The 25,923-nt window shown below is 41.7% G+C and overlaps 1 protein-coding gene across 5 annotated transcripts; it reads right to left on the bottom strand.

Moving 5' to 3' along the window:
- Positions 1-199: 199 nt before the first annotated feature.
- On the bottom strand, positions 200-24,008 carry crema (cAMP responsive element modulator a). 5 transcript variants are annotated; one of them, XM_030074377.1, is made up of 9 exons: positions 23,876-24,008; positions 21,311-21,428; positions 20,334-20,477; positions 17,749-17,837; positions 17,482-17,624; positions 16,307-16,495; positions 6,377-6,536; positions 5,394-5,580; positions 200-231 (listed from the first exon to the last, which is right to left on the bottom strand). In XM_030074377.1, the coding sequence occupies exons 2-8, from the start codon at positions 21,416-21,418 to the stop codon at positions 5,436-5,438; spliced, it is 978 nt and encodes a 325-aa protein (XP_029930237.1). In that variant the 5' UTR covers positions 21,419-21,428; positions 23,876-24,008; the 3' UTR covers positions 200-231; positions 5,394-5,435. The 5 variants fall into 5 exon arrangements, with proteins under 5 accessions (XP_029930237.1, XP_029930235.1, XP_029930239.1 ...); XM_030074375.1 differs by lacking the exon at positions 200-231 and having other exon boundaries at positions 3,429-5,580; XM_030074378.1 differs by lacking the exons at positions 200-231; positions 5,394-5,580; positions 6,377-6,536 and adding an exon at positions 15,065-15,196.
- Between the last annotated feature and the right edge of the window lie 1,915 nt (positions 24,009-25,923).

Here is a 25,923-nt window from a genome sequence, read left to right as displayed (position 1 = left end):
AAAAAAATGTCCAATATGAGTCAGAAGTGGACGTTCAATTATCAGTTTGAGAACCAGAGTGCTGAGAAAAATAATAAATCTCACTGATGCTGCAGTGTCGGGGAGGTTTCGTGTTCATAAACAGCAGTTTCAAGGTTTTTCTCCTTTTCATCCCATTCACTGCTGTGCTGTGCTGTGCTGTGTGTGTGTGTGTGTGTGTGTGTGTGTGTGTGTGTGTGTGTGTGTGTGTGTCTGTGTGTGTGCAGGAGAGTGTGTGTGTGTGTGTGTGTGTGTGTGTGTGTGTTCGCGAGTTCAACATGTGTGTGAGAGGAACACACGTTTTTATTAAATATGAGCCCAAAAAAGCCCAGTTGCACTTTAACCAATCTTGACACACACTTATCTGCACTTACCATCATGCCCAGCGCACGAGGCAATGCTATATTTCCAGAGGTTGCTATGGCAACTATTGCTTTTCATGCTCTGCTAAAACGAATCTCCTCTTTGAAAAAGGAATTAAATTTTTCATAGTCTTAAGATCTTATTTTTTTCTTGAAAGACGTGCTCCAATCTGCCGGCCGGGACGTTTTCACGTGTTTCAACAGGATGCAGCTTCTTTCAATCCTTTTTGTTTTGCCTTTTGATTTGATGCAAGTAAAACTTTCTCACACTCGTGGCAGATATTGTCATTTTTCATCCCCCCCGTAGCTCAACATGTAATTGTTCCTGACCGTGCATTGTGATTGGATGAGAGGTGCAACATCACTGTTTATTATAGAAGATTGTGTTTGTTAACATGAGCGATATCACAAATTTTATTTTCTCAGACTGAAGCGAGCCGGGATGTTTACTGTTTTACTGGAGGTGCTCCAAAATAATAATAATAAAAAAGACTAATTTGAAAACCAAAGCCTGTATCTTTGTTTATGAGTTATCAATTAAGTCGAATCATGAAGCAGTCAGTCTTCGTAAACAAGTCTGTGACCTAGAGCTACGGTGGCCTTTAACTGACAAAAATAATAAAGTCACATCTGCAAAATAGAGCCGATTAGACATCCCACACAAATATCTGGTGACGACGGAACACATCACCATGTTAAATACGGGAATGACTACAGCACTTTGTTGTTCACATTTTGACCTGATATTTGGCGAGGCAGAAAACGCTGTTACTGCCTCAACCATGCTATGAAACCCTCAGGATATATAATGATTATTGGGGCAGTAAATATTGCCCAAATGTCAGGCCTGTTAATCACTGAGTCCTTTGCATTATATCGAACCTGTCAAGCCCTGTAAATATATTATATACTATAATATATTTTACTGTGGGGCAGTAAAATCACACTATTTTCCCATGTACCTTCTTGATAATATTGTAAAATATTGAAAATGTTGTATAAAAGCTGCGTGCAAGCTTCATGAGTCCCTCTGTACTGAGCAGTACAATGTGAGAGCTCCCAACAACAGCACTGTCACAAAGCCTCGTTTTGCTTAAAATTCGAGTTTTGGGTAAAATACCCCTTTTCTGACTTACCCAGACTGAGACATAAACTTCAAAATAAACTTTTTCCAGCATACCCAGACTGAGATAAGATGTTCAATACCATTTTCACCTCCATACGTCCAGTGGTTCGCTTCCTATGGTTAGCAGTTCGTGTTAGCTTAGCATAAAGACTTGAAGTCTATGGGAGTCGTTAGCCTGGCTCTGTCAAATCACGTGGAACAGCAGTTTATAGCAGTTATAGCTCCACCATCCTTAAATTACTGTCATTTTTCAAATCCAAGATGTTAGGTTTATTTCATTTTAGCTTATTTTATAGGTTTATTGCATTTATTTTTTCACTTTGATGGAGCCACGCTAATGACTCCCATAGACTTCAAGTCTTTATGCTAAGCTAACACAAAACGCTACCCATAGGAACCAAACCACTGGACGTACAGAGGTGAAAACGGTGTCAAACATCTTGTCTGTGTATGCTGGAAAAAAGTGTATTTCACCCAAAACGTTAAGAGTATTCCTTTAACTATGCAGGGGGGGAATTGAAATTAAAGTATTAAGACGTAGCAGCTCATTGAATCTAACAGAAGCTTTGGAAGCCGAGGAAAAAGGGTTGTGTTAGAGCAGGTATGTGTCACCTCTCATCATGGTTATATATATATATATATATATATATATATATATATATATATTTTTTTTTTTTTTTTTTTTTTTTTTTTTTTGTTTAATTCATTTTGCATATGGCTCAGTGCACCTCCAGAGGGCTGCGGTGTGATTTCGTCACTCCCAGATATCAGTAACGTGCTGTTCAGGTGATCTGCCCCAGGCGACACATGGCTGCACAACAGCAGCATGAGCGATCGCAGGCATGCAGCAACAATGTGGCTTTTATCTTTCATCCTTGACGTCAGCGGTGTGTGTGTGTGTGTGTGTGTGTGTTCAGTGTGTGACCATAGCTCCAAGAGGCTATTCAGCACTTTGTTTCGTAACGAGCTTTGACGTGAGCACCACCGAATGAGAGAGCGAGTGAAGGAATCAATTAATCTAGAACAGACTCTAGATATAGTGGGCGTTGTTCACAAGTGTGGAGGTGCTGTAACTGAATTTACTGCGGTTGCTTTAACTGACTATCTTTTCTGTGCGCTTGTATGGTTTTCCAAGTATTTTACTCAGTAAATTCACTTCTACTGTTGTTAGTTTTTTGCTTAAGTATTGTACTTTCCCACATTTTAAATCACATCCAGTGCAGAAAACAAATTTTGTCGGCTCTTCATATGCAGAGACTTTAAAAGCCAAGGCTGATGGGTGAAATATCGACTCAAGATTTTCTCACAAACAGATGTTCATATGTAATTAATGTAACTACTAATTTAACTCCTCGAATGGTTTGCTTGATTCATTGACTCGGTGATCGATCTTATCTAATAACATGAAAAATACCGCTTTTCTAGTGTGATATGAGCCAAATAACCATAAATAGCCAAATAAATTTGGGATGTGCTACCTTTTGACATTTCTTTAAATAAACTTAAAATTCAATTTTGACAACACACGTTACATTTAAATCAGTGCCACTTATGCCCATCGGGATTTGTTGCAGAATCTGAGTATGTTAGTGCTGCTTAAAGCTCCAAAAGGCAAAGTAAGTAGTTTAAGAATAAGTTCAAACATACATCTGTCGCAATCATTAGGTGTAGCTGTGATAGAGACAATATTTTATGTATTTCTTATGCATTTGTTACAAGGCATGTCCTGTCATAAGATTTGCATATATTGAAGTTGAATTCCTCCAGTGCATTTTATTTGCATTATATTTGGCGGCAGACACTGAATAAAGTTGCCTTGTGCAGCTTCAACTGGGGCGATCACTTAAATAGAAATAATCAAATAGAAAAGTCAAATTCCAGCAGGCATAAACAGGATTAAAGAAAAAAAAAATCTGCCCATATCACAGTCATAAACATTTGTGTATTTTAATAGATAAACAAAAATATTTTTGGTTTTACATTTCAAACAAGGAAGTACACTGAGGAGACTACACCTGATCAAAAGCTGGAGCCACTTGAAACGCCAAAAAACTGTGCAGAGAGATTGAACTCAGTTGACATCATAGAAAACCTGAATTACTCATCGCCGGTGTGAATTCACAACGCGGCAGAAGGGGCACTCCTGGCGAAATAATAAAAACGTCTTAACCGGTCACGTGGCCCAGTGCACAACGCGGCCGCCGCGGGATGTTTGATAGTGTTGTCTTGGAGCTGAGCAGCGGCAAAGACATAAGACCAGAGAGCTGATGTGTCTAAAAGGCAGGGTTCAGGGTGTGTGGTTTATTTTCCCGAAAGAGAAATCTGTTATAAAGACGGAGGGGAAAAAAAAAAGATAATATTCCTATCCACGGCGGCCAAATGAAAAGACCACGTCACATCACGAAGTGCCCTTTCTGGCGGGTGTAACTCTACAGGCCAAACAACAACACATATTCAGTGGAGCAGACTTGTCAACTATGTAAACAAATAGAGAGAGAAAAAAGCAAGCAGGTTGCAAAATTACCAGTAACATGAATGTATGAAGCTCACCATTCAAACATAATTTGTATTTACAGAAAGAAGAAAATAAGATTTATTGGCTTCACCCTTTAAACAGAGCAATTTTGTATCTAGATAGTAAGCAAATGAAGAGTTTCATTCCACAAAGAGATATTCAGCTAATGAAGAGGGAAAAAATAATGGATACAAAATGACTGCTGGCATTAAAGCACATTTGTCAATATTTGAGCTGTGATTAAGAATTTGCTTACAAAATATTTACATTTTTGAGTATAGAACAGTATCGGTATGTTTTCTATACTGACCAATTAATTATTAGGTAGCCTGTTATTTTAGTAGATGCATAACAAGAATGAAACCCTTTTAAATAAATCAGACATAAAAAGGAATAGGTAGAAAGTCCGTTCATGTCCAAAGTGACATTTTTTTGGACTTTCTGTGCTTTGACTAGAGAATACATAGTGCCCTGTGTCATTGCAAATACAACAATCAGCTCAGTTCAGCAGTGAAAAAATAAAGCCTGCTTTGGATATATTATTTTGTACTTCTTCTTAACCAGTTTCTGACTCATTATATTCATCTAAAATGGCTAGAAATATCTCCTGAAGTGATTCGCCTTGTGCATAAACATCCAAACACAAGGAAGTTCATTATAGATTTACCCTAGTTCACTAAGATTTCTTGATTGAACCAAAAAACTTAATTGAACGAATGAGGAACTTGTATACATTTGGAGAGTAGGGTGTCGTCATCGTGGGATTCACTTAAACTGACAAAAATGCGAATCTGAAAGAAAGACAGGTTTACTTTTTTTGTGTTTTCACATGAAGGAATGCATGAAACGACCAACAACAGAAGCAGAAAGGATACACGTGACATACATATCAGACAGGTGATGCAGATGACTTGGCTTGTTGCAGCTGGTGGTGGATCGGCGTAGCGTGCGTGCACTTCATCTGAACTCTGCCTCGGAGAAACTGGCTGGCGGCGAAAAAAACCCCGGCCGACGGGCGAGGTTTTCTTCATCTCTGTGCATGAGCGGTTACGCTGTCAGGAAGCACCCTCGTTTCCTCTTCCTGTTCCTGTTTCTTCCGCTGGCTCTCATTGGCTGGCTTCTCCTGTGCACAACGGCGACAGCAAAGCGTGGCGGACGACACTTGTGTTTTCACATGCAAAGAGCACAAGATAAGAACGAGAGTGAAACTGGCGAGCTCAAGCTTTCGAATTCCCCCAGACGCTTGCGGGTTCGACGTAAACCGGGCCTGAGTGAGCAGAGAAACAAAGACGGTGAAAGCAGTTTTTGTTCCAGAGTCTTTTTTTTTTTTCTTAGTTTTGTCGTAGCAGTCTGTAAACGGCACTGTGTGTGCTTGCCTTCAGCAGGAGTGCCTGTGACCACAAACCAGCCGCCGCTACTCGGCTTTGTGGCAGTAAATGTCCTTGAGAGCTTTGAGCTCTTCAATCAGGGTCTTGTTTTGGTTTTCCAGCACAGCCACGCGGTTTTCCAGACACTTGACATACTCTTTCTTTTTCCGGCGGCACTCACGAGCTGCCTCCCTGGAGGAAAAAAGCCCAAAAAACAAAAACATCTGTTTGAGTCTTGGGATGAAAACACAGTTAAAGCTCCAGACAAAACACAAACAGTTTAGTCTGGTCAGTTCAAGTCTTATCTGCAAGTAGCTTTCACCAATCTGAACCTGAACCAAGGGTTTTATTTCTTTACCCCATTCATGATTATTCAAGGAACACAGAAATATTTGCGACATCTTAAGTCTCGCTGCTGTGGCTATGACCCTTGCACCCTTTGGGTTTTTTTGCCAATCGTCTAAGCTGCCTTTCTCATTTTCATGGCTTGTTTTCCTTCCTTCCTTCAGAAGAAGAAATCATTCGCTGCCATTCATTCTTGTATTTGATTTGGCAAAGCCTTCTGTTTCATCTTTACTTGACTGTGCCTGAGTTGAGTGTTTTCGTATCAGTACAAATTATATTATGCCATGCTTCCTGTCAGCCACCTGACATCCAGAGGAGGAAATGGAAGTCAGGAGACCGAGGAAATTTTTCATCAAAACCGTGTAGCCTCACAAACGCTGTCATACTGATGCCTTTTTATGTAAGAACTTCAATGCTTTTGCTGCATTTTCCTCAGACGTAAGACTTTTTAATTCATTTTTCATTCTCTCTATCTTTTGGGGTGGCATCTCTTTCATTACCTCATTGAGCTTGCTTTACCGCCTCCCATTTCCATTTTTCTATATTTGGAGAGTTTTTATCCTTTGATTAAATACTCCATTCAGGAGTCATAAAATTCATACATTTCCTCCAACTTCTCCTTCTGCTGGCACGGAGGTCTTACCTATTCTTCATGAGTCGGACCTCCCTCTTGCGGGTGACCTCCTCGGCGTGCTGGACCGAAGGGCTGTGCATGGTGCTCGGCGAGGCAGCCATCACGATGCTCTGGGTCAGGTCCGAGTTGGGCGACCGCAGCTGGTAGGCGGGAATATCTCCGGTGGCAGCTGGAGGAGCAAAAAGAGAGGGTGAACCATTAGGGCCAAGTCTCATTCCTCTGGCTTTGTTAGCCATGACAGTTTTCATTTCATTTTGCAGCTTGTTTTTTTTTTGTAACAGTAATAATGTGGAGCCCTGCCTCCTATAAATTAAACTCTCATGCAACTGAACTGCATTCTCAATCATGTTTCGAGGGGAATGTATTTTCTCATTTTGCCGAGGCAGGGAAGGCAGCAGATGGCTCAAACAACCGGTTTTCAACCAGGGGACCTGAGTTTAAGTCCAGCGCAAAGCGATTGTGGCGTTTCCTTTTTGCACACATTACCAAAACCAAGGACTGATTATGCCTAAACCTAGCCTTTCCCTAACTTTAACCAGGTAGCTTTGGTGGCTAAAGGTGTCAAAACTGGCTGTAATGCCACTCAACATGATATACAAGATATGTTGACTAGAAATGTACTTGTGATACATCAGAAACAAACGTAATCTGCGAAAAAATAAAATATTTTAGTTGAAACATAGATGAAAATGCATTTTTAGCTGTATGGGAATGTAATTCTTAGGTGACAAGGTTGTAATGTGACACTGATCCATGCAAGGAAATGTGTTTTTTCCCTCCACAAGTGGGAGGTTGAGGTCATTTCAGCTACAAGGCAACAGCCCTGCAGAAACCCAGTGTGTTGCTCAAGGACACTTCAGCAGGGTGGCTCGTTGCCGACCTGGTGCTCGAACCAGACTCCTCCCTCCTCACAGGCGCCACTTCTTATTGTTCCTCTTATTGTGTTTTGCTGCCTGCTGTAATATATTTGTCATTTTATTCTAACTCTGCTGAGTATTGTGCTTTTCTCCCGTTTTATTACTGTACAGCGTCCCTTCACACAAGCTGGTTTTTTTTTTTTCACAGATTCTTCTCAAAAACAAGCATCCGTGTCTTTCACCAGAATAGGCCAGAGGGCAGGTTCAGCTGAGGGCTCTTATCCGCTCTCCTTCCTGCTTCCAGAGTTGAATTTCCTCTTGCCAGGGCGTCCTTGTGAGTGAGCCGACAAAAAATGTTGGCTATTTCTTACCTCACGCCGTGTCTTACAGGAGAGCACGCAGGCCAAGTGAATTAAGGTAATCTAACTGAGATCAGAGAACCATATATACCCCTTTCAACACTCGGGTAAATGGGGGCACCAAATATCATCAGCCATACCGAGCTGTGCAAGAGTATGAGAGAACACCTCATGTGCTGTGCCGGCATGGGAACAGCATGGTACATTAGATGGCACCGAGTCAAGAAACAACAGCTGATACAACCCACAACCTACATCACCACTGACCCGCGGCCCTGATGTCCCTCTGGCAGCAGATTAGCCGGTGTCGTGTGGGATGATGGCAGATTCCCAAAGGCAGTCACCTTGACCAGAGAGTAACTCGATTTAAGTCCATTTCTCTGATTCCCTGGTTGGTGCAATCAAAGAAGATGAAAGCGCTTGGTGCCTTTATAAGAGCTTGAGTGGATTCCCACACTTGTTGAGAGTTGAAAGACCCCAAATTGGTCTTTAAAAACATCGCTTTTGGCAATAGGTATGCCACCGTTGACAGGTAAGATGACATTTTATGCTTTCAGGTGTTGTTTTCATCCACGCTGACTTGCAGTGAGTGACCAAGGTCAGGGTCAGGGTCAGGGTCAGTCACTTTGAAAAGACACATTAAGCTGTGGCAGGGATTAGCCTCCTTGACCTTCTGAACTCTCTGCCCACTTGGCCATCCTGGCAAGCCCTTGATCTGTGACAGTTCACATCACCATTCTGTACTTAAACCTAAAATAACCGGCAAAAACACAAAATCTTACCAAGATTATTTGTCTTACTTCAAGTCAAAAATGTCTTATTTCTTGTCAAAATATCTCATTACACTTAAAATAAGACATGATCACCTAAGAAGTAAATTGTTTTTAGACAATTTTCACTTGTATCAAGTGAAAATTCACTTGTATCAAGTGAAAATTCACTTGAAACAAGTGAAGATTCGCTTGTTTCATTGGTAAAATTTGTCAGTGGAAAATTCACTTGAAATAAGTGAAAATTAGCTAGAAACAAGAAACAAATTTTGCCAATGAAACAAGCAAATTTTCACTTGTTTCAAGCAAATTTTCACTTGAAACAAGAGACAATTGTCTAAAAACAAGTTACTTCTGAGGTGATCATGTCTTATTTTAAGTGTAATGAGATATTTTAACTAGTAATAAGACATTTTTGACTTGAAATAAGACAAATAATCTTGGTAAGATTTTGAGTTTTTGCAGTGTATGCCCTCATAAAAAAACAAGAGCGGAAGAAATGCTACTGGTGTCGGAGAGCCCATGTTTTTTGGAGGAGGCTGGCGGTGTTGGTGCTTACCTAAAGACAAAACTAAACTGTTCAAATGAGAGGAGTGTTCAAATGGAAAACCCTTGATGCATGCGTCCGAAGAACCACAGCTTCTCCTTCAAGCTTGGTAGTGACAGACTTAAAGCAGTGAAGTCAGGTAAAACACGTCAGGTAGGGAGGTAGCTGAAATGAACTCTGGCTGCCAACTGCAAAGACAAAAAAATCCAATCATCATAAGTTATCTAAGTTCGTTTTGTTAGCCTCGCTAGCCTTCCAAGTCCAAACCAGCCAGCAGCTACCCAGCTGAGCTTGTTAGTTCGCCTGCTGACCTTCCAAAAGCCCACGATCAAAAATAAAGCAAAAATAAGTCGTTCTCATTTATGTTTTTCATGGGGGGGAAAAAAGTGCACTTCTTTGGCTCCACCCCTTGAGGATTAATTCCACCAATGAGATTATCTCTGCTCCTGAAAAACGTCCGTATGAACTGAAATGCCAATCCTTTGAAAATACCACGGTGCTTAGAGCAACGATGGCGATTCAAAAGAACTCACAGAAGAACTCAACACATTTTTTTTTTGTTTGGTGTGTTTGAACTACGCTACATGCCAAGTGACAAAAAATAATGCTATTCCAAAATTTACAGTCATGAAAACTGAGCATAATACTGAATGTTTTGAGGTTGCCAGCTATCACAATAATAACTGCAGGGTATGTAATTTGAATTGTAACAGCCTGCTCATAATGACAGTGTAAAATGAGGGGGAACAAAACAAGTTATCATGAAGAGAGAGTCTGAATTGCTCTTCCAATGGAGGATGAAAGCTTAGTGATGAGTGAACTATATGTTAGCAATTTCCTACTCGTTGTGAGAGAAAGTCCCCGTGAAAACAACACATTCACTAATATATGTGGTGTGATAGTTTGCCTTTGCACTTGTGATCATTTGTCACACTTCCTTTCCTCCTGCTGTCCCGTCGCTGTATGTGTCGGTATGTCCTGTGAAACACTGTGTGTGTGTGTTAAAATCTCTGCATGTACGATGATCTGTGCTGTGCAGCCTATTGTCCGGTTTGTCCTGCTCTAGTAGTGGCAGTGTGTGTGTGTGTGTGTGTGTGTGAGAGAGAGAGAGAGAGAGAGAGAGAGAGAGAGAGAGAGAGGTTCTGAATCTGGAAAAAAAAAAAAAAAAAAGCTTTGTGAATATGTGCTGTGCTGTTTCTAATCTGAGTGCATGACTAAGCTGCTGCCACTCTCGCTGTTGTCTCTCCTTATGTTTCGTTCACTTTTTTTTTTCTCTTTTACACACACACACACAAGTGCACATTCATTCAAAATCACAGGCAGACATGGACATGACTGCACACACACACACACACAGGACATGTTCTCTCTCTCTCTCTGTGAGTGCGACTGTCCGCCAGTGTAATAACAGAGTGACTCGCGCTGTGCTGACGTCAGTGTGTGCGTCTCACTCGCCCGCTCTGCATTCTCTCTTTCTGCCTGGTTTCTGTTCCAGGAAACTGGAGTGACGTCAAACCAACGACTACTACCCCCTCACCCCCTCCACACACACACACACACACACACACAAACACCTCCCCCTTCTCCCACCACACCTCACCCCCCCCGTTATTCTGCCCGAGGTTTAGACACTGAAAAAACTGTGTCCTGCGTGTTTGTATGAGTAAGAGAGAGTGTCCAAGTGTGTGTTTAAGCTCATGCATGTGTGTGTGTGTTTAGCAGTGTGCACGCATATATCAGTATGAAATAATATGTGTGTGTGTGTGTGTGTGTGTGTGTGTAAAAGTAGGATACAGGGTGCAGACAGGAACAGAGTTGAGCAAGCTAACCAAACAAGTCATTGCCTTGCTGAGCCAACTTTCTTTTTTTTTTTTTTTCCCTCTCTCTCTCTCTCTCTCTTGGCAAACCAGGACAACCGAGCTGTCACGGCGCATTTAACCTTGTTGAAGTGCCAGGAATAGCTGCCAATTTGCTGCACGTTTCCTCCTCAATTTGAAAATACACACACAGTCCGACATGAAGTTAGTGGATTCTAGCTTTTACCGCAGAAAATAATCAGTGAAAAGTTACTTAAAACCCCCCCGACAGCTTCCTTACAATCACAATTCTTTGCATCTTGATTATTACTGCAGCTGTGGTATTAAAAATAGTTACAAGCCTAAGTGGGGAAAAAAAAAAAACCACTTGAAAACACCGGCAAAGCATGCATAAATATTCTTATAACCTTATCAGATATCTCACTAGGGCAGCAATGCAGATGCCGTACATTCGCAGATGGTGACAAAAAAAAAGAAAAAAAAAAAAAGAAAGAAAGAAAGTGAGGAGGCAGATCTTTGCAATGAGACACATCTCAACCACAACATGTATGAGGAAAAAAAACCACTACCTGACTCCGTCTCATCCCCGGTCACAGCCATCTCTTGTGTCCAATAATCCAGCACCACGGCAGCAGAAACAACTCTTCCTCTCTTGCCTCTCTCCTCTCCTCTAACCTCTCTCCTTCTCCTTCTTCTTCCTCCTCCTCTTGCCTGCTTTTCTCGGCTCCCTCTACGTGAGAGTGGTCGCCCATCAACTTCAGCGGGCAGATTACAATTACAGACATTGACATCACAATGACATCATTCTGGCGCGGCTGAAGTCAGTGAAACACCCCTGGCTTACGGTTCCTCCCCCGCCTCCTCCCCTCCCCTCGCTCCCTCTCGGATCAAACAGTAAACTAGGAGAAGCACAATGTGAGCCGCCCAGGGAGGGAGGGAGGGAGGAGGAGGAGGAGGGAGGAAGGGGAAGGGAGGAGGCGGGGAGGGGGAGGGGGGTGTATTTTTAGCGCTTGTGACGCAACTAGGGAGACGCTCAACAAACAAGAGGATATTGTGTCCCAAGAGGCTGTGAGCACCCTGATTGGAGTTATTTTCTGTGTGTGTGTGTGTGTGTGTGTGTGTGTGTGTGTGTGTGTGTGTGTGTTACACAAAAGCAGGGAGAGAGAGAGAAAGAGAGAGAACAAGTGAAAGAGCAGACGATCAAGAGGAAAGTTTTACGTTATGTGTTTTGTGCCGGTGATATAACACCATTCTGATCTAACCCCGTCCATGAAAATTTAATATTTGCTGTCCTAAACATCGCTGCCGCTCGAGACGGGATGTGTTTACACTTGACAGTCTGTTTGGGATAAACAGAAGACACCTACGTGACAGTCACACCCACGCCGTTCGATTGACGGGAGCGACTAAATTGACTTGCTGGGCCTGCGTACCCGCCCGACTCTGCCTCTGATTGGCTACTAATCATTGCCTTCGTTGGTTAGCCAGGGCTGAGTTTGTAACAGCACATAACAAAAAAGAAATTAGGATGAGAAACAATAAAAAATGCAAACATTTACATAACATTTCAATCACTGAGGATAAAACTTAGTGCCGATATCGAAACGCTTCGGTGATCGATTGGTCTGGGATTGTGTTCTTCATTAAACTTTTGTGGAGCGGCGTGGCTCAGGAGGTAGTGTGGCCATTTGGTAACCGGAGGGTTCCCGGTTCGATCCCCGGCTCCTCCAGAGTGTGTCACAGTGTCCTTGAGCAAGACACTGAACCCTTCACCGCTCCTGATGGACAGCTAGGCACCTTGCATGGTTGCTTCTGCCATCAGTGTGTGAATGAAGGGGTGAATGTGAGGCAAAACCTTGTGAAGCCCTCGGAGTGGTCAGTAGACTAGAAGAGCGCTATAGAAATGCAGTTTATAGATTTAACTTTTCGACTGAAGTCAAAACAGGGTTTCAGTCTGACCCTATTGAAAGGTGAAGCCCTGTATCTCTGGTTTGATGGTAGCTGGACATACTCCCTGTTCAGAATATACACAGCGAGTCAGTTTAGTCTCTCTTGATTGACAGGTGAAGTGCAGTACAGACCACCGCCACCAAAAAATGTCTTGACGATTACCATTCCAAGTAGAAATCAGCAAATCCGCATATTAAAAATGAAAGAAAACTTGAACATGTAAGGAGTCTACGGATGCCAAATTTTGAACACGTCAAGAAAAATCACTTTAAATGTTAAATACTTACTTAAAATGACAAATTTGTTTGTAACTTTAATGACTGCTGAGGCTGAGGTTGGGTCTTTGGATTTCGTGAGTTTAACATATGACCATTAAAATATCAGTGACAGTGATCAGACTTACAGCAGCGTATTTCATCTGAATTGCTCTGAATGTGCGGTTTGGTTGTCTCAGAGATGACCAGACATGGCAAAATGCTGTTTTTGACAGGGAGCTTATCATTTTATCACTGATACACGCAGCCAGTTTGGGGTTTAGATGTCAGCTTGTGGTCTGGCCAACCCCAGCATCTGTTCAGCTGACCGGCCCTCGTCTTGCTGTACATCAAGTCTACAGCTCAGCTGCACGCCGGCTAAAATTAAGATGCTAGACAGAGACAAACCTACCATGAAAAGGATAAAAAAAAAAAAGAAAGTTGCATATTTACTCAAATCTGCATGATCAGATTTGCTCACCTTTACTAATGACGTGAGTGAAAGATCTACACCAGGGCTGTCAGACTCATATCAGGCGGCAAATGAGACCTTCACAGGCACCTGACTATTTTTTGATGACGGAGTGACGAGTGGATATTCTAGACTACTTTTTATTATTTTAAATCATTCAATTTGTAGCCTGTGCCAATCAATGAGAAGCTGCATGTTGGCAAATCAAAATAACACATAATGTAGAGTTACATAAAGCAGAAGAGAGAAAGGCAACAAATATATAACATACAGGTTTGCCATTTACCCTCCAGGAGAAAATAACTGTTCTTTTCATCTTTCTAGAAAAAAAAATCTACAATCCATGTCAAACTTTTGCTTTCTTGATAGCAGGTTTGCCAAACTAACATAACACAGCAGCGCTCAGTGCAGCAGCTAGCCTGCTGCTTTTTCCTATACATGGCTGATGGATGGGTCTAATTTATTTATCATAATTTCTCATTATTGGTTAATTTACTGACCTTTTATTTTGCTCATTACACAAAGCTGATAATTACTGCGTACAAATATTTCAATTAAAACATAAAAAAAGAATATTCTGATATAAAAACATATGTATATATTTTTCCCTTTTCCCTCCAAAATATCTTGGGGGCCGGATGAGACGTGCTCATGGTCCAGATATCTCACACATCTCTGATCTGCACGCACACAGCAATAATCTTTTCAGTCATCTTGCAGCACGTACGTCCTGCATGCTGGCAGGCACTCTGAGCATACCGTTTGTTTTTCTTGTTAGTTTGCCTGGTAGCTGCCGCGTCCTCAGCTTAGGAGAATTACAGTACGCTCCCTCCAGACCTCACATGAAGGAAAAACAGTGTGCACTTGCACACAAGGGTTTAGGGTCAAAGTCAAACAAGCAGGTGTGCTGTACATCCACAGACCGTGAAGAAGCTCTCTGATTTTCTAACAGAAGTGGATGAGCACAAGCAATTTTTAGTGCACGGCCAATTCTCTAATGAGCCTTCACTGTCCAGTCACTGCTGCTTGGAAATCTGAAATACAACCGTGAAACCTCTAGGACAAACAATAACGTCAGCGATACTGATAATTTTCTTCAATAAAACTATCAGAATTATCTGAAGAAAAGAAGTGTAATGTTAAATAATTGTAAATGAGAAAGACATCCAGACGGACACTCCCACAGTCAAACATGACACATTTAGAGATAGATTTAAAACACTACATTGGTGAGGACTGTTCATGTTTAACTGCACATAATCCTTAACCATGAACGTCAACCTTCACCTTCACCTAAACCTTACTCTAAACCTGACCTCAGATTTAAACATAACCCTAAAATATGCCCTCATGAAACAAGAGTGGAAGAAATGCTACTGGTGTTTTCATATTAGCAGTTTTATTTATATTTTTTTAACAGTGTTACTATACTATGCTCATATTACAGCCACATATTACAGCCACAGCCACTGCTTCTTTAAAAATCCAGGCGTGGAAACTTCATTTTTTTTTTAATTCATTCATGTTCCAAGTTGCTTATCCTAATTAGGGTCGCAGGGTGCTGGAGCCTGTCCCAGCGCTCACTGGGTGTAAGACAGGGAAACATCCTGGGACAGGTCGCCCGTCTATTACAGAGCTGAGACACAGACAGACACATTCATCCACACAGGAATGTTTCTGTCTAGGAGAGGTTGGTTTTTTCGGTATGAGGAAGAACCTGAAAATCTGTCCCACTTGACAGTTGAAGGATGGGTGTAAACAACACAATATCATTTACAACAGCAGGCAACTCTGTTCTCAGATCTGTGAATGAGTGTGATTTGGTTTACATCATCTGCTTACATAAGAGTAGTCGTTTGAAAGTGAAAAATGAAACTGTCTGGCATTCACTGTCACCGAGAAATGAAACGGTGAAGGAGAGAGCTCAGCTGTAGCGAGACAATTTTTGCTGTTCCATCTGTCTGGATCTGCTGAAGGATCCCGTGACTATTCCTTGTGGACACAGCTACTGCATGAGCTGTATTAAGGACTGCTGGGATGGAGAGGAGCACAAGGAAATCTACAGCTGCCCGCAGTGCAGACAAACCTTCACACCAAGGTCTGTGCTGGTGAAAAACACCAAGTTACCAGAGGAAAAGCCTCCTCCAGCCTCATTATCAGTCGACTACCTTTGGAAAGCAGACTCCTCAGCCCATCAAAGAAGCTTCATCAGAACATCTGCTCTAATCATGATGAGGTGATGAAGATTTTCTGCCGTACTGATCAGCAGTGTTATGTTATCTCTGCTCCATGGATGAACATAAAGACCACCACACAGTCTCAGCTGCAGCAGAAAGGACCGAGGGGCAGAAAGAGCTCGGGGGAATCAAATTTGGACATCAAATTTGGACATCACACTGGCCTCCAGATGCTGTCCCGTAACCAGAGGGTCACTGGTTCATTCACACTACTGTGTCCATGACTGTTCAGGTGTCCTTGAGCAAACTACTGCTGCTTTCTAACAATGGTGAGGGTGATGAATGTGCACACACAGATGTACAGTACGTCTCAATGGCACAAGGACAAATAAACAGAATTTGCAGTTCAAGTTCTTGCTTAATCGTTTCAATCTTTACTGATTAAAATCTCTGACAAGGAGGTTAAGTTATCACCCCTGTCTGTCCATCTGTCTGTCTATACGTCTGTCAGCATGATAGCACAAAAAGTACTGGATTTGCAGAGACTTTTCAAGACCTAAAACTTCAGAAGAACACTTCACCCAACTACCTCTTGAGACTGTATTTATTAAAAGTTGCAAACAATCTTTTTGTGACTTTTAAAACGTAAAAATTACTTCATTCTTTTTCCAAACGTCTTCAACTTTTTAGGAATCCTGAATGTCCCGAAATTTGCCTCAAATCAGTTGCTGCCTACCTTGGATGAGCACTTGTCCTCCCTGGATGTAGAACTGCTGTGGGGAGTCTCCGGGCTGGGCAGCACACTGCAGGATGGTGGCTCCAGGCTGAGGGGGGGCAGAGCCGGCCATGGTCAGGGTGTGGCCCCCCGGCAGAGCCTCACCTCCAGGGCTGGCCAGCTGGATAGCCCCTCCCTGGGTGATTGCAACTACGGAGGATCAAAACACCGTCACAAACACAGTCACAGCCCGGCCAGTATTATAGATAACTAATTGAAGGACCTTTCAAGACTTTTAGAGTTTGCCTGTTGAAATTCAAGCACTCAAAACTGTCCTATATTGGATTAAGATATGTGACTCGTCAAAATAAGTCTCAGGGTTTTCCTCTGGATGTAAAATGTTGATCCGGGGAAACCCACAGGTTCAGAAAGCTGAGGCACTCTGATACTTTTGGGTAGTATATTTTTCGACAAATTTTAAGTAACTTTTTTTTGTCCTCAAATCCACAAATTTTCAAGAATTATAAAGGCCTTTTTATGTGGGTCAAGTGTGTTCCTGCAGTTTATGATCTTCACAAAGCCAACAACAACAAATATTAACAAAATGGGTCATTAATTACTCATCGCCCCTTTAAAACACCCAGTCCTCTTATGGTTTACATCAGTTTGATACAACTTACCGTATTTCCCCAATTAATCGCCTGGGTGTTTAATTCGCAAAATCAACTTGGACCCCAGGCGTTTAAAAGAACCAGGCAGCTATTCGCTGCAGGCCTTTATTTATTTTTGCACAGACCTGCACCAGGCTATTATTGTGATGACAGTGACTGTCCAACATATTTATAGTCGGTCGATTTCAGATTACGGTACACACCCTTTTTTCGAACGTTAGCTAGCTCTCTTATTTTGACAGAAAACGGAAGTGCCGCACAGTTATTGTGCAGCTAACTGTTTACTTCTGCAAAAATAAGGTGAATAGCCTTATTTTGGGTTACCTCAATATAGTGCAAATAATCGCAGTGGTGGTTATTCGGGTGGGCGTTTAATACGCAAAATGGGTGCAGACCCCAGGCGTTTAAAAGAACCAGGCGGCTATTTGCGGCCGGGCGATTAATTGGTGAAATACGGTAGTTTGGTTTACATTATGATTTTTTGCCTTAAATATTTATGTGAGTCTCAGAAGGTAAACTACTGACTGTACTGTCCGGAGCTGGTCTGGTAGACGGAGGTCGGCACAGGTGCTGAGGCGACGCTGGAGACCGGCGCCTCGTCCTCCGTCTTCTCCTCTTCGATTCTTGGAACCGCCGGCGAATCCGACGAAAGCTCGTTGAGGATTTTTCTGTGGAAGAAGAAAATTTCATAAAGACAGTGCCACTTTGCAGAGCTTTACACTTTACCTTGCACATACTCTAATTAAAACAATTTAACCAACATCCTCGTGTTTAATGTTGACCTCTTCTCACCGGTAAGACGGACGCCTGGAGAGAATCTCCCGTCTCTTCTGTGAGTCCGTGACCGACTCGTCATCGTCCAGCTCAGCTACAGTGGCAATCTGTGGCCAACAGAGATCACAGTACTTAAAATGGTAATCCAAAAACCCTATGTCTTTGCTTGGGGACATCTCTGGTGCTAAGCAGGCATTGCTCGGGTGGTTTTCCTTGAGAAGATGTCCCAAACACAGAGGGGTTTACAACAGCAAATGTAAACACTTTCATAAACTCGATATCCCTGTGGGTTCAATCAGCCTGCAACTGATACAAGTATTTACATTAAAAAGTGGTGGATTATTACTGTGTTTATATCACTGGTATGATTTGCGTCACAGACAGGGGTAGTGGTGTCCAAAATCAGGTCAGTAGCAAGATAAAGTCGTCCTTAGCTGATATTAAAAACTAGTTGATAATTCCTGAAATGTGTTGCTCAATCCGGCCACAAAAATAAATGCAACAATCAGCTGGTTAGCTTAGCAAAGCTTTTAAAATATAATACTGATATGGTACTTCTGGTCTGTCTTTCACTATGACTTTGGCAGGTTTGATTTCTTGAAGAATTTTCTAGCAGAAACAGAGTTGCTGAAACACTTCATAAAATATTGAAGAATAATGATTAATTCATAGGGGTTTTTTTCCATATTAATTTTGCGTCCACTAAGCACTGCAGAGTCACAGACTGCCTTCATAGTGAGACTGCACAGCTTAAATAAATAACAATTTTAAGCGTAACACTGACAAATGCAATTCTCAAGCCGGGGCAGGCTGAACAGAGGGTGACGTCTGAAATGTTTTCTGGAGCTGCGAGGAATCCCTTGCTTGCAAACCAAGCTGCACATCGGAGAAAATCTGACCGGAATAAAAGAAAACACACAAACATACCAAAGCACATGGACTCCCTTCAAGAGACTGAAACCAATCCGCAAACATCGCCGATATCAACAAACATGATTCAAAATTTGCTCATAAAAGAAATCACAAGCAAACTCTCCTGAATATCCGAGCAAATTCTTCACAGTGACATTTCAGCTTCCTTCAACAAAGTTATACATCAAAAAAAGGCAAAGTTCACATGTTAATCTGACATCACAGTGCTCATTAACCAAATCGCAATATAATTATAGATCAATATTATGCGGGTTTACCTCACAGGTCATTATTGTGTGGAGCGTCTACACTGCCATGTTTTGATCCGTCTGGAGCTCTTGTCACAGCCCAGACACAACACCGCCAGCGCCTGAGTGTGAAGGTTAGACTGATGAGCTTATAACCCAGATCTCACTGCTCACACCAATCCTATTAAGACTTGCACTGCATTAGTGCATCTCCACCGCACAAGACCTAAATACAACCCATTAACTCTACAACACATACACCAATTAAGTTCCATCTGCGCTCAGAGACGTTTTGAGATATTAAAAACGGTTTCACCAGTAGAGCTGACACGGATGAGTTTATGCCGAAACTGCAACACCTGATCGATGTTTTGCACCAACAAAAAATATTCTAGGATTTGACCTTTTCCGAGCTGAAGAAATTCCCAAAACTTGCAAGTATTAAGCGTTTCCCACAGACTTTTATTCTCCTGGAGGCGGCATTTACACCAACAAAACCAGATTCTCTGAAATCCCAGTGCTGATGAGATTCCCTCTGGTGGTGAGCGGCTTCTTCAAAGCAAATAAAATTTCACATCAGCTTTTAAAGTTGTCTGCTGAAGCTGCGGTCAGGGAGGAACTTTTTTCAAGACTTTTTATACTGACAAACTGAGATATATACAGTTTATACCTGTTATCACCATTTTAATGAACTCTTTCAACCGTACAGGCGAGGCATTATAGAAACAACCTGTTTCTGGAAAATTATCACATGTAAACAACTCTTTAGATTTGTGGGAGACTTTTGTTTTTTGAGGAGGGACAAAGCTGGTAGACGCATGACTGTACTTTATCTCAAGAGCCTTGAGGAATGCTGAATTGGTACAGGGCAATGAAGCCTCATCATCCCACTAAGGATTAGTAAGAAACTTGTGATAGCTGGTGGTAAATAAGGCAAAAACACAGAGACACATAGTTGATGTTAACTGCTATATATTTCTGGTGTATACTACAAATATTGTTTAACAAAAATCCATCAGGACTGGTGATAGAAGTGAGTGTAAGATAAGCCTGTACAGTTCAGATTTGCATGAGTGAAAAGTCCAGAATTGCAAACAGCCTCCTAAACCAGGCATTATGGGGTTGGGCAGAGTCCCTAGTCCACAATTTAAGCTGCATGCCAGAGAAATATTTCTATAAGTCAAACAGAAATAATCCTAAGATTACAGCACTTGTTAAACATTTTGACAAAAACTAGCAAGAAAAATCTTGTTTATTCTGGTCGTGTAAGCTAGACTCGTGTGATACAACACGTGTGATGTGTTCAACAGTGTGTTGAGGGTGATCTTAGTCAACATTGGTCGAACCACGGCGGCTACCAAATATGAAGACAAGGAACAGTTTGCAGCAAAAGCAGAGCTATAATAAACCGGACATGACCGGATACAGTCCGTCCCTCCTCACCTGGACAGTCTGGACCTGCGGGGACTGAATGACGGAGGTCTGAGGGGCCTGGATGACGCCGTGGACCTGCACCGTCTGATCGTCAGAGAGCTGGACCACCGTCACCGCAGAGGACTCTGTGGCCATGCTGGAACCCACCGACACCTGCAGGCACAAATCAAGACGCTCAAGCCAAAACGGGACAGCGAGTCCACGTGGGACAAACAAAAAAAAACAGTCAAACCCGCCCAAAATGAAAAGATATTATGGTATTTCAGAAAATGACATTAAAACGGATGGGATCTAATTTTGTGGGACAGTCAGTGAACGTCTGCTGAGGACCTTTTTCTAAATGGATGAGTTTATATCCAATATAGACAATGGAATAAGCACATATAAAGGCAGAACATTACTAAGTAGCAGGTATTGGATGTGTTTCAGTGATGATATACGGGGAACGGTTTTGGAAAGGCTGGATTTTTTGGTGCAAGAATTAGGTTTTGTCATAATTATAAGTTCACATCACTTTTAAATGCAGTTCATTTCGATGAAATGGGAAGTGAACTGGCTCCTGCCCACTCAATGTCAGCCTGGTCCAGCGCTTACTGGAGTATTTCACATCGCGTTCATTGCAAAATCACTCTTTTGGGAAGTTCATTTTGTTCATTTTAACTTGGAGATGTTACACAATGTGATATTTCCAGAGGACAAATCTGGTTTTACCCTCTGCAGTGGGAAAATACTGTTTCCCCTTTGAGTATCAAGGTCATGCTTACACCTAATTTAGAGAGACTGTCCTGTCCCACCTTGCACAAGGCGAATATGCGTGCATGAACACCCTGACAAAGTGTCCTCGAGCAACAAGCTGAATCCCTGCCTGCCCAGTCACTCTAGATAAGGAACTGAAACCTGCACTCGATCAGGTCGGCTGAGGCGGACGTTAAAACCAAGTGTGAACGAGGGGTCAAAGGTGAGGAATCACTTGGTGGCGAGGGTACCTGAGGCAGGGCTGCAGGAGGTGGACTGGCTTCACCGCACTTCTCCTCCCCATCGGTCACCGAGTCGACTAACCCGCTCTCTGGCTGAGACGACACTGAGGTATCCATGGTCCGTCACCTGGAGAGACAAGTGGCCTGTTAGCTGCTGCTGCGTCATCATGATATCAGGCTATTCCCCAAGATCAGGGTTCGATGCAATATTCACCTTCTCTTGAATATCATCTCTGACATGGAAGTTCCTCCCTGACCACAGCTAAATAAAATCAGTTTATTAAAATTTTCTTTTCTTTTGAAGAGCTACTGACCACAGGATGGAAAGTTTGAGTGTCACTTGGTGGTGTAAATACTGCGTCCACCTTGCCAGGAATAAAATCTCAACAATAAATCCTGACTTGGATAACTGTCCCATTTTGGTGTAAGAGTCAGTTGATTTGAAATAAACTCAAAAAAGGGAGAGTTTGATGCTGATCAATTCATCAAATTTTACTAAAATCACAACCGAGCACCGGCAGAAATTGCCTTATGTGTGTATTATAAATCTGTCATGCATTTTACTTAAACTTTACTTACTTAGGTTTACGGTATGTCAATATAATGAAGTAATTAAGTGGTGCTTTCAAGGAAATTAAGGCTGATATATATTGTTAATTTTTATCATAACATAGCAAGGTCGAAAATATATACAAAAACTGCTGGTTACTTCTGAAACTAAAAATAAAAATAATAACCTTTACTTGTATGGCATTTTTCAAAATAGAAGTGGAAATACTGCCTTCCTATTGATGAAACAACAATGAATAAAATCTAAACGAAGTCAGATATGCCCCAAAAAACGGGGCTGTAAATGAACTGAATGAAATTTGAAACGGAACTGCAACTACATAAAAACGTCTCCATAAAAATGTGTCTTTGGGGTAATTTTGACAAATGCACTGATTTCGCCAGCCAGAGCCCCCGAGGCAGGCTGCTCCAACATAATGAGCACATTTCAGATAAGCAGTTAGAATGACTGTATCGCTTTCAATATCCTTTTATTTGCACTGCAGCCGCCATGTTTTGATTTATCTGGCAATTTGCGTGTGAGTCATGTTCTGAGGATCGCTGCTGACAGTGGCTGTTTGTTCAGCTCCTGACAAATATCTGCTGTCATGACATGTAGCGCTTGTTCTCGTTACGGGAGGCCTCCAGTGGGTGGAGCTGGGAAACTGGGACTTTATGAACTTTTTCACACGTCCTGAGAGATTGTTAGGAATTTAGATACCCTCTGTCGTCATACTTTTATTGGATTTTTGATAACAAAGAAAGGAAAAGATATAATAAAGGGGAAAAAGCTGTAAGCTGTAAATGGTGAAATTAAGGTCCTTGCTTCTAAGCAACACAGCAAGCTTTAATTTCCCTTCATACTAAATGATAAATATTATGGGGGACTGGAGGCTGAACATTACAAAACCTGATTATTGCCAAAAACCAGCTAGAAAACAAAGTTTAGTAGAGAGAATAGAGAGTTGCTTTAAGCTACAGGACCTCATTGGACTGAGGTTTTGCACAGGTCAACCCTGGTCAAATTTTCAATCATTTTGAAAATGTTTTTTTCCTAATTTTAATGTCAAATGTGCAATTAAAAAGACAAGCAGTCAAATAAAGCTCAGGCACTGTGTTGTGGAGCCACTGAAACCACAGAGTCTTAACCAATAGTGGTACATGCTATAGTGGAGCTAAGACAATTATTAATATTATAATTATTATTAATGATGTTATTATCATTATTACAAAAAAAAAAAAAAAAAAAAAAAACTTCCAGCCATTATTTTTAAGCCATTATTTTCATTATTGGCTTCATTTTTCTCATTAGATTTTTTTTCATCTTACGTGCTCAAGTACAAGGCTACGTCTTACTCAAAATAAACCAATTTCCTACAGGTTATGTAGAATATAATATGTTTTTGATATTTTTTTCTCATGTAACCATTATGTTTGCTGGTTATTAGTCTTAATTTTGTTTTTATTTATTTACTTATTTATTGGAATACAATGTACCAAAATAAACACTTGAGAAGCAATCTGTTGCACATATGGATAACATTTCCTGAATGTAACCATTCTTTATTCTTTTATTGCGCATCATCTGCAGTTGTTTAGGCTTTAAAAAAGAAAAAGAAAGGAAAAGCAATACAAAGCATCAATGTAAAAAAAATAAATAAATAAAAATTAATAAAGCAAATCTGGACAGGAAATGAGCATGCCAATCGTGTGCAGAACTATCTTTTCTGAGTGGGACGCTCTTATTGTGAAGACGCGGCGCGCACAGCGCTTCCGGCCTCGCTCTTCCTATCTGACTTGACAGAAGCTCCTCCAGCCGGGCGGGCGGGTCGCTACCCGAGCGGGGCCGGAGCGCACCAACTCCTATGGGGCGACTTTGCTCCGTGTTTAAGCGGCTGGTTGCGCAGCCTGGCCGCAGTGCGGAGTGCGCCTGCCGGTCTGAGCGCCCGGCCCTCCCGTCCAGCTCTGCCTGCCGCTCCCTGCCTGCCTGGCGCTGCTGAATGTGACAGCTTTGCGGGGACTTACCGGAGTTTTACGTAGTCTGACTCGTCACTAATTACAGCGGGCTGGACGGTGTGCGCCTCCGCTCACGTAGCCTCCACGTCAGCGCTGATGATGCTGTGCGCAAAATGTCCACCGACGAGACGCTTTAACGTCGGAGATCGTGTCGGCGCGGCGAGAGCGTCCACTCCCGCGTACTTCCGCGTTCGCTCCACTCCTGTTATGGCTCATGTTGACTTCTCTCATACTCATACTCATACTCCAGTTGATATCATTTTAAAGGCGCAATAAGTAAGGTTTTTGGTGCGTTATAACATGTGCTGAAACCATTTTGCAAGTCAGAAAAAAATCAATCAATCATTTCTGTCATGTATCAAGCCCAAACAGACAGTCAGTAGTAATAAATAGTGGCAATAATTCTAAAAACAAGTAAATAAACTAAAATCAGGTGCTCAGTGCCAGTGCAAACGTGCAGACAGTGCCTCCAAGCTTCTTTGGCACTAGTTAAGAGCTTAATAGACGCAGAGATAAATGAGTTTTTAAACCTGTTCAGTTTATAATGAGGAACGCTGAACCTTGTTCATTTTTAGACCTTTTTGGTGCTCTGCTATAACTTGTGATGGGACTGAGGTGTTACATGGAGTAGCCTACATAATATTGAGAGGTGTTTCAAATTTCTTGTCCTCCCCCATCTATAAACATGAAGGTGGACAGAATAGTAGAAACGCCTCTCAATAAAATGCAGTCCGGTACAGCAGCAGCACTAACTATGAGCTCAATGCCAAACATAGAACTGAATAAACACCTCATTTACTCTGACAAAAAGAAAACCTGAGCATTATAGGCAGCAGGAAAGGAAACTTTATGGCACAACAGCTGGATTGGATTGGATTAGATTGTGCAGGTGAATCTAATAAAGTGAACACTGAGTATATATATATACACTCTCAGAAAAAATGTGTTAAATATGTACCTTTAAGGGTCCAACAGCTTGTCACTGGGGCAGTACCCTCAAAGGTACACCCATTGTACCCCTTAACATGGGGACATTTTAGTACCCTTCCTGTTAGTACCTCATGCAGGACATTTATGCACCCTGGGGTACAAAAATGGACTTAAATGCTATAGGGACTAAAATGTACCCTTGGAAAAGGTACAAATTTGGTCTCAAAGAGGGTACAGCCCCAGTGACAGACCCTTTGTACCTTATGGTGGCAAATATGTACTCAATACAACACAAAATAGTCAAAAAATTTGAAAACATTAAATCATGGCATTTTTTATTACTATTGACATTAAAAATGGTAGTTACTAAAAAAATAAACAACATTCCATATTTATACTCCATTTAAAACTCATTATACAATTAACTTTCAACTGAGCTTTTTTTTTTTTTTTTTTTAAATAGATCATATTTATAAATCCCCTCAGCTTCAAACATTTTTCAGGGTAACGTACAACTTATCATCAACATGGTATAAATCAAGGGCCTGAAAGTCCATTTCTTGTCCTGGTTTGATGACACTCCAGTCCAGGTCAACTTTGACTCTGTATGCATGCAGGTGTGAATCATACAGAGTTGGGAAAAGAAGCTTACCACACAGAAACCACAATGTGTTAATATTTAAGATGTATTTGATCAGAAAAAAAAGAGGAATATCCTCTGCATGCAAAAAATCAACAATGAAAACATCTTTACATGCATATTTCACACTGTCAATAGTGACCCCTGAAACACGCTGCATGTTTTGGAATGCATCTTCACTCCCCTGAACATCAGCAAGACATCTCTGTAGCTCAAGTGGGAGAGATGAAAGTAGGGTACGTGTACTTGACCCTGTCACAATCTCATATTCATCAAGAATGTTACTTTGGGAAAATTCCCAGCACTGTCGCATCTGGTGCCTGTCACTTAAAGTTTTTGCTACATTGATAAAATTTCTGCAGGTATTTGCAACAGTCTTAAAATATTGGTGCTTTGCCTCAAAGCGCATGCACCAAACCCTTCGTAGGGGGCCGTACATGGCTATAAGTCTTGCGTAATGTATCATATAGTGGCATTTTGGAGTGAT

This window comes from Myripristis murdjan, chromosome 17 (assembly GCF_902150065.1).
Source record: "Myripristis murdjan chromosome 17, fMyrMur1.1, whole genome shotgun sequence".
NCBI classification, from domain to species: Eukaryota; Metazoa; Chordata; class Actinopteri; order Holocentriformes; family Holocentridae; genus Myripristis; species Myripristis murdjan.
This window is presented reverse-complemented; position numbering and strand designations above follow the sequence as displayed.

What these genes read in the sequence shown, in the direction of transcription:
- crema (XM_030074377.1), bottom strand. Translation starts at nt 21,418, where the DNA reads ATGGATACCTCAGTGTCGTCTCAGCCAGAGAGCGGGTTAGTCGACTCG. An exon ending in TCCAGGCGTCCGTCTTACCG is followed by an intron (nt 17,625 to 17,748) that starts GTGAGAAGAGGT and finishes CTTCTTCCACAG; the next exon opens with AAAAATCCTCAACGAGCTTT. An exon ending in GTCCGACTCATGAAGAATAG is followed by an intron (nt 5,581 to 6,376) that starts GTAAGACCTCCG and finishes TTTTTCCTCCAG; the next exon opens with GGAGGCAGCTCGTGAGTGCC.